Genomic DNA, 8,706 nt, shown 5'->3' with positions numbered 1-8,706 from the left:
TATGATTCCATGGCACCCAGGAGGGGATCAAGATTCCCCAAAAGAACCACTTGGAACAAGTTTTCCTCGTAGAAGTCACAGAGCTTGCCACTGGCATTCGTAGGAGGAAGAATAAAGGGCCTCCAACCTAGGGATTTTTCCCTAATATCCCCCAAAATCTTCCTCGCCTGCCGAGTACCGGCACCAAAAATGGCACGAAAGCATCAGATATGGGTTTCACACCTCCTCCACGAGACAGAAAACACCACCCCGAGATGAAGATATAGCGAAGCAATCCGGATGGATCCCTGCAGTTAACTCTGGGCTCTGAAGGCATCCAAATCGACCTGGAGACAAAGTAGGGTCCTCCTCCTAGAAGGAAGAAACTGAGGTAGACAATAGCTGTCTCTCATTGCACCAGAGACTGATGCCAAACCAGCAGTCGTGGTAGCAAAGATGAGGAAAAAGACCAAGAGAAAGAAGTAACAATTGGGGACTAAGGATGTCCACGTAATAAGAAAGCCGTGTTGTCAGCCTCAGAAGTATATCAAGCAGCAAGTACTGGAACCGTCAGACATCATAAGGCGAGGCAATATATACTTCCACTTTAACTGAAATCACTCATCCGGGAAAGTTCAGAAGCGGTGTTCAGAAGCGGCAAAGACTGGAGTTATCTATCCCAGAAAAGAAGAAAAAAAGTAGAGGTGTGCTAATATTGAAATTTTCTAATAGCGAATATCACGTCAGAGGTAAAAGGCATCAAGAGTGAACAATTAAGCCCCGAAACAAGCATGGTCACAGTTGTGTTCTGCTGGTCCTTAGAAAAATGTGCAAAATGCTAATAGGTAATATGTTTTGGCTTGGCATAGGGCACATGCCAAGCCATACATGCTTGCCTACATGCCTATATGCACATGTGCAGTAAAACTGTTTTTACAATGAAACAATGTGCTGTTCATGAGGCAAGCTGAAAACCGTAAAAACAACTTTCACTTGAAACACATCTTTCATGAATATATATAGTGAACACCTGTGTTGGCATTGTAAGGGTAAAACAGACAGAATAGAAGTAAAGGGCAAGGACATATGTTCAGAATGTGGGATGGTGAGCACACATCAGAAGGAAAATAGAGGTGGTAAGTGCTCTCTTCTTGCACTGACAATGCCTTCCGCATTTGTCGTGTAGGCGAGAAACTGTACGGTAAGACTGTGCCGTGACATCACGCGTGAGACAATTGTTTCCCGACGGTATACCGCATAGTTTGGAACAGCCTCATTCATTAGCGCAGTGAAACCGCGATCATCAACGATGTTGTATGGCTGTACTCATCACGTGTTTCCGCGACGTTCGTCTTTGTAAATCTACGCGCGCCTCTCAAAAATTTGTGCCGCCGGCGCTTGCAAAATCGCTCCATGCGAGTCAGGCAAACAGCCACCCAAAGGAAAATTAGAGGTTCTAGGGAGCGGGCCAACGTCGCAAAGATTCATTGAGCCCCCACTGGAACCGAAACCGAAACAGCAAGAACGGCTCTATGATCATCATCATCAGCAGCCAACAGTATCATCATCATCATCAGAAGGCATGGCATTATGTATGTGCAGTGCTTTTGAGAAGTTTCAATGCATTACTTGATAACGCCGCGTCACTTTATCGAAAAAATACTTGAAAATGACGACTGAACAGGTCTGTAACCCACCACCGCCTCCCAGTTTGCCTCCACCGCCGCAAAACTGGTCGAAATCCGTTGGGTTTACAAAGTGGACCGAAGTTCCAATTGGCGATTACATTTCAAAGCATTGGAATCGCTTGACGAACGACGATGATTCTATGCATGTCGTCTCCACGTTCTGCACGTTGAACCCCGTAATACAAAACGGGCCACAGTGAGTATGCCTCTTCCATGTGCTTACGAGAAAGTGCTATCCGCCAGACAAGGAAAAATAAAAACGAGTCTTTTATTAGTCACCTCCAAGATGAATGTCATCCTTCTTTAACCAGTGAAAAAAGAAATAGGCTTCGGCTGCTCCTATCGCCTCCGAGAATATCTTTCCTTTGGAAAGGTCCGGGGAGTACGGCGGATGTTCAGTCTGCTTTCAGTCTGCTCGCTTGCTTTCTGAGCTGTGGCGTTGTGTTCAAAACGAGACTTACAGGGACTTATACACAAGCTTAAACTTCTAGAAGTGTTCAAAATTAATTAGTGCAAAAAGTATTAAGAACTGAGAGGTGATGACTTGTGTGTATGATCACACAACCACATGATGATATCTTGAAGCATTGTGGTTATATTTCACTCAGATAAAAAGTGCTTAGAAAGACACACCCGAAGTTACAGACGTTGCAATGAATGTACTTGGAATTCAGTAGAAGCGGCAAAACTTGGAGCGGGAAGGAACATGAAAAGGAGTTAACAACCTAATAAAGAATATAAGATGAGAGATAACGGGTAATTGCAGTCCCCATGCTTGTTCGCAAGTTCATTCAGAAAGAGTGAATACTAAGTTACGCACTGTGCATACACGTACCTGTATCACTTATATTAAGTTGCTACTCTGCTGCGCAATGTATGATGTAAGTGAGCTGTTGAAAACACGCTATTTATGCAATTCTTGGAAATATTTCTTAAGGACAGCAGCATTTTAAAGCAAGGTGAGTGTATGCAAAAAGGTGATTTGATATGTCCCTATCATTTTCTGTGGCAGCTCGTTGGAATCCTCTTTTCCTTATTTCTCCAAAGTACAAGTACAAATTTTCACTTCCATCATTATCGCAGAGAGCCATTCAATTAGCTCTCCGGGTTCAAACTTTTATTGTGGAGACAAACTGATCCATTTTCTTTTGCAGATGTGGCATTGTGGCACTCAGCATGGCAACACAGTTGCTAAAAGCGTCTGTCACTGTAGACAGGATTTGCCAAGAAGCACAAATACTCAAATTCACAGCGAAAGGAGAAATGTTTTCAGGTTTGTTAATGGTGCTACATAAATTGGAGTCGAGTAAAATGAAAATTATGTTTGCAGTGGAGAACATGAAAGTCCTGGCAGAAACAGTTCTTGGCACATGTGATGCTCAAGTGTTACATTCATCCAGCTCTGCCCCTGGTCAAATCATTATGCACTTGCTGCAGGGAAAACCCCTGCTTGTGCCGTATCCTTACAAGGTTATGTCACCTTCTTAGAGTATTGCTCAGACTTGACAAAACACCAGCTACGACTCGGACCACAATTTTGAGCCATGCATGAGAAACGGACAGTCGGCACATTGGGCTGTGTTGCACGGTACGTTATTAGCAGAGCCGTATCAATGGGGGCACGAGAGGGCGCTGAACAGCAAGTCCTGGCAGGTTGGTTGGATAGGATAAAGCTGGAACAAAGGGAATTTGAATTTACAATCTAGGCAGTGCAAATAAGCGTTTTTATTTCTTTGTTTACAGGGCTTCTGACGGCAGTGGGTGAGGGGAGTGCAATATCTGTCAATACGAAATTTCCCAGCCATGTCTCGTGGAACCTGCTTTTGCGCTTGGCATTGTCCTTTTTTTTTTTGAATATTTGATATCTTACAAAATTATTTGAACCGATCCGTGACATTTTCTCAGGTTTAACCTGGTCCGTCGTGATTGCAATGCCACTGATAATGCTCGCACATAAATGGCTGAATGCAAAAGGCAATGTAATGACAGTAATGGCCGAGACAGAGATTGACGAAGTCAGTACAGTTCCGAAAGGCTGGAAAAGCGCGTAGGATGGGTCCTTCTTGAGAGAATGCTGCACTTTTTTCGCTGGATTTCTCTTGACCAGAGAGTTCTGCAGGTTTATAAATCCAACTTTGTGGAAAAGTATATTTTCCGTTGCAGATAGCTAGGGCTTTACTTATATCCACCATTTTCTTAAAAGGATTCTGCTTGGTGGTACCAGAGGAAACTGTCCGCTTGGTTCACCTGGAGAATGACCAGTGCCACAAGCGCTTACACCACTTGACTCCTGGTGTACATGAAGAAAGTGTTGTTCTGCAGCTGTTAAATGATTCAAAAAATGTCTTTGTGTACGCTCATCAGGGGAAGAGCAGTCATTATGCTCTATGGAGCCTGGACGACCTGCTCGTGAGCAATAGCAACCTAACGCGGGTGACCACCAAGTACGACGCCTCGGAGTTTATTTTACCCGAAGGAGGTGTTGCCAGAGGATTAGCTGGAAAACTGCTCGCGTTGAGATGACAAAAGAATGTGTTAGTGAAGTTTTGCCTAGAGTCACGTGTATGCAATGAATGACCTGCTTCGGTTCAACTCTTTATAGCCACAAAAGTGCCTATAGAAAGCATGTTCAGGAATACACAATCAACTTAGATAGTTGAGTGATTGAACAAAATTATTTCAACAAGATGTACTTACATACCGGGGTCCGTCAATAAATGCACTCCCGTTTGCCAGCTCTGAACAGTCTGGCTGTCATTTATCGCGTTCAGGTGCAAGACTTGTTTGGGGAACCCTGCATGTGAGGCTGTTCCGATATAAAACCCTCACCACCGAGATAATTGAAAATGGAAAAATGATGTCCGTTGGATGATAGCGTCGAAATCAATGACAGGCAAGAATGGACCCTCTCGGAGCACCTCTGCCCTTCCATTCTTAACAGCGGTGAATATGGCTCAAAACATTTGAGGGAGTAATACACTCAGAAATGGGTCAAAATGGTAATGGGTCTGCAGCTGCAAAAATGTTTTAGTTGTTGGAAAAAATTTTAATTAGGTGACAAATTAGCATTTGCATAGTGGAGCTACACAGGGTAATGCATATTGGGGAGTGTAATCTGCAGATGGCCTGCAGTCTGGTTTACTCAAAATCCCAGACAAGGGGGAGATGTAGTACAAAAGTTGGAGGGGTGTCAGTTATAGAGCACTGCACGGGCCGACTTTTCCGGGCCCGACCCGGCCCGGGCGCATCGAAAAATGGCCAGGCCCAGGCCTTCATATTTTTATGCGGCCCGACCCGGCGCGGTGACCCAGTGACTAGAGCCCGACCCGGCTCGGCCCGGTGACCCGGCGAGTAGATCCCGGCCTAGTATTTCCAGCCGCGACGTACGCGTTTCTGGCGATTATCAAACAAATTTATAAGTAAATTTATAAGGAGAGAAGACAAACATACAAGTGATGGCGGTTTAACACCGTAACCGCACGAGACCAAATTAAATCCAGAACGCACGGGGCGTTATCGTTACACTGTCAAGATTTTGCGGAGATAGAGCATGCTGTCGACAAACTGCTTCTCCCAGTCCCTATCCCTCTCACCAAGCTTTGCCAAAGTGATTGTGAAATATGTGAGGAGTGAGGAGCAATGTAAAGTGGCTTGGAGAATGTTCTAGAGGGTCGAATCATATGCATAATGCAGTACCCTTTGCTTGTCTTTACAAAATGTGCACAGGAATGACGCAAGCGCATGATGATATGAACTAATGCATCTCCAGTGTGTGGAATTAGCTGCGTGGCCCGGCCGGGCCTGACTCTCGGGAACATATTTGTCGGCCCGGGCCCGGCCCGGCCCGCGGTGCTGGCGTATTTTGTAGGCCCGGGCTCGGCCCGGAGCACACAGCCAATAACAAGCCCAGCCCAGCCCGCGGGCCGGGTCGGGGGCCCGGGCCCGTGCAGTGCTCTAGTCAGTTATGTCGTAACAGCTTTTTTGTATCATTACAGCTGAAATAGCAACTGCTTCCCTGCAAGGGGTGTACAAGCAAAATGGTTTGGGGAGGGGGGAGAGTAAAGGTGGTTTCGATAATACCGCTTTTTAATGATCCCACTCAGTTTCAACAATATACAGCCAACAGCATTCATTGCGCATACACATTCAAGAAACATTAGACGTCATGGAGAATTCGGCTTGTATTTGTGATTTTACCATAAAAATCATGGATTTATTCCCCTTCTTACTTGACGCTATACGTTCGCCAGGCGCACATCCAGCGGAAGGGTTCACATTCACAACAAGTGCGTTCTCCGTGTGTTCCGTGGAGCCCGCTCGCTCGAGTCTCAACAATACAGCCACAACAAGAACAGCGTTAATTGCGCATTTACATTCAAGAAATCTTGGACGTGGAAATGGAGAATTCGGCTTGTATTTGTGATTTTACCATAAAAATCATGGATTTATTCCCCTTCTTATTTGACGCTATACGTTCGCCAGGCGCACATCCAGCGGAAGGGTTCACATTCACAACAAGTGCGTTCTCCGTGTGTTCCGTGGAGCCCGCTCGCTCGAGTCTCAACAATACAGCCACAACAAGAACAGCGTTAATTGCGCATTTACATTCAAGAAATCTTGGACGTGGAAATGGAGAATTCGGCTTGTATTTGTGATTTTACCATAAAAATCATGGATTTATTCCCCTTCTTATTTGACGCTATACGTTCGCCAGGCGCACATCCAGCGGAAGGGTTCACATTCACAACAAGTGCGTTCTCCGTGTGTTCCGTGGAGCCCGCTCGCTCGAGTCTCAACAATACAGCCACAACAAGAACAGCGTTAATTGCGCATTTACATTCAAGAAATCTTGGACGTGGAAATGGAGAATTCGGCTTGTATTTGTGATTTTACCATAAAAATCATGGATTTATTCCCCTTCTTACTTGACGCTATACGTTCGCCAGGCGCACATCCAGCGGAAGGGTTCACATTCACAACAAGTGCGTTCTCCGTGTGTTCCGTGCACGACCTACTAGATTATAACGACCATGTCACAATCCGCTCCGATCCGCCAGGGGCGCTACTGACGCACCCTGGCAGACTGGCGCACGATTGGACGATGGAAATTTGAATTTTGAACTCGCAGAAGCGTATGTACGACCCACTGATCTCGATTGTAAAAGGCTGGATCGCGGATAGGGAGCGCGAGCGTGAAGAAACCGGCCGCCATCTTACTGTACCCACAACAGTCGCCGCAGCGATCATGTCAACTTCTTGCAATTACGGTCGTACCAACCGTACTGGCAAGGATACAGGGCCTAAATTTATACAGGTGAGTCACTCTTCATCAAGGAATAAATAGGCGTCCATTCTGTATATTTAGTTGACCATTATGAAGTGCTTTTTGCCCAAAACGAGCACTGGATGCAGGTTGCTTGATCGCTCTTCCGACGTTCAATCGAGCACACTTGCATTTTACCCGGAGGCAAATACATTTTGAGTGCATAATATGCTTGAGAGAACGTGTTACACTACACTGGTAGTGTTGTCATCAATATATGTGCGAACACTCGAGAGCTTTTCTGCATGCATTGCTAGCATGGTACACGGTGCTCTCTACGGAAGCAAGTGCACATTCATTTCTTTGAATTACCTTTGCGCACAAGTTCGGTATTACGTCATAATGAGACCAAGATTGTCACAATTTTTCATGTATTGGTATTGTTTTGTGCCTTGGTTTGATTTGTGACAAAGAATCCTACGTAACGGCGTGTAGCACGACTTGAATAACGCCTTTGTGTCTGAGCTGTATCGTCAGCTTACCAGGGTCAAGTACCAGGGTAATGTAAAAAAATACATCTCAACAACAACAAAAATTAAGCTAAATACTAGAAGAAAGACGACAACAAAAAAAGAAAATGTAATTGCAGAGGCTGATGCAATGTGAAGACGCCACGGCAATTCAAACTTCAAACGGCGAGAGGAGAGAGCGAGCGACGGAGCGAGAGTGGCAGGTGTGGCAGTTGGAAGTTAGAACGGTTAGAACTTCGACGCGTCGCAGCAAGTTGGTTTTCTCTTCAGTAACCGTCGCAAGGATGGTGATGGTGTATCTCCTGTGCAGTATTTACGTGTGTTTCAGTGCGCTTTGTAAGACAATGCGATGACAATGGTTCCTGTGCAACACATTGTCGATTTCCCGGAAGCGTTTTGACGCCAAGAAGACGTAAACGGCGTAGAGGCAAGACCGCACTGTGAAACGCCAATCGGACTGCACGTCGCGAATGTTTGCAGGTATGAGTGATGACCGTGATGTTTTGATTACTATTAATTAGATGTTTCATTTTAGAAACTTCGGAGGAACTTGAAGAGAAACAGGATAAGAAGATTCCGAACGTACGGTGAAGAGGAATGGGGTGTATGTCGCGACCTGCATAGAAAACAGGAGTGTCGTGTCATCTTCTCTAAGAAAATACAAGATGTGAGGTGGCCAACGAACGAAAGCTCCCTGTGGTCCGTGAGTGCATCGCACAGTCAGGCATATGCTTTGTCTAGACACAGTGAGTGATCAGACTTATACTGCGTGGGATGTAAATGTAGAGATGTATTGATTATTTCTTTCTGCTCAGTGTATGCTTTTAGCAGAATAAACGGTAATTACTTGAGCTATATGTGCATTTCTACTCATTATTTTCGGTCAAGCATTCAGTGGTCCCAGCTGCTAAGTGGCCGGATCCCGGACCACTTAGCAGAGGGGACCACTGGATCAATTCCACTGGTTCCACTTCAAGTGGGACCATCGTGAAGCTGGTTCCACTTTCAACTGGTCCCAGTCACTAAGTGGTCCCACACTCAAAGTGGGACCTGTCCAATAAACCACTTCGAAGTGGTCCCACTCCAGATTTTTGCCTGGGGAGAATGTGCACGAATTGGAGTTACAGCATTCGCAGACGCGCGCACCTGGATAAACAGCAATAAAAAGAGACCATGCCTGTGCTAAAATAGATCAGAGTAATAGATCAAACAAAACATGGCAAGTGTGGACACGATGAAATCTTAA

At 45.4% G+C, this 8,706-nt stretch overlaps 1 protein-coding gene and 1 long non-coding RNA gene across 4 annotated transcripts; both read left to right on the top strand.

The window, feature by feature from the left end:
* The first annotated feature begins 1,538 nt into the window (after positions 1 to 1,538).
* LOC135397382 (actin maturation protease-like) lies at positions 1,539 to 4,410 on the top strand. Of its 2 annotated transcripts, none has more exons than XM_064628945.1 (5): positions 1,539 to 1,863; positions 2,822 to 2,940; positions 2,998 to 3,124; positions 3,185 to 3,255; positions 3,871 to 4,410. In XM_064628945.1, exons 1-5 carry the CDS (start codon positions 1,649 to 1,651, stop codon positions 4,188 to 4,190), a joined length of 852 nt encoding a protein of 283 aa, XP_064485015.1. In that variant the 5' UTR covers positions 1,539 to 1,648; the 3' UTR covers positions 4,191 to 4,410. The 2 variants fall into 2 exon arrangements, with proteins under 2 accessions (XP_064485015.1, XP_064485016.1); XM_064628946.1 differs by lacking the exon at positions 3,871 to 4,410 and adding an exon at positions 3,411 to 3,498 and having other exon boundaries at positions 3,185 to 3,320.
* A 2,340-nt stretch (positions 4,411 to 6,750) lies between these two features.
* Positions 6,751 to 8,311, top strand: LOC135398359 (uncharacterized). Of its 2 annotated transcripts, XR_010424092.1 has the most exons (3): positions 6,816 to 6,981; positions 7,580 to 7,940; positions 7,996 to 8,311. It is a non-coding gene; the product is annotated as an uncharacterized LOC135398359 (long non-coding RNA). The 2 variants fall into 2 exon arrangements; XR_010424091.1 differs by having other exon boundaries at positions 6,751 to 7,940.
* Positions 8,312 to 8,706: the final 395 nt, after the last annotated feature.

The sequence above is a fragment of the Ornithodoros turicata genome, chromosome 6 (genome assembly GCF_037126465.1).
Source record: "Ornithodoros turicata isolate Travis chromosome 6, ASM3712646v1, whole genome shotgun sequence".
Lineage (NCBI taxonomy): Eukaryota > Metazoa > Arthropoda > Arachnida > Ixodida > Argasidae > Ornithodoros > Ornithodoros turicata.
This window is presented reverse-complemented; position numbering and strand designations above follow the sequence as displayed.

Bases quoted from the DNA above. Each gene is read 5' to 3' on its own strand.
- LOC135397382 (XM_064628945.1), top strand. From the start codon at position 1,649: ATGACGACTGAACAGGTCTGTAACCCACCACCGCCTCCCAGTTTGCCT. The intron at 2,941-2,997 runs GTTTGTTAATGG...TTATGTTTGCAG, and splicing joins GAAAGGAGAAATGTTTTCAG to TGGAGAACATGAAAGTCCTG. The intron at 3,125-3,184 runs GTATCCTTACAA...ACAAAACACCAG, and splicing joins GGAAAACCCCTGCTTGTGCC to CTACGACTCGGACCACAATT.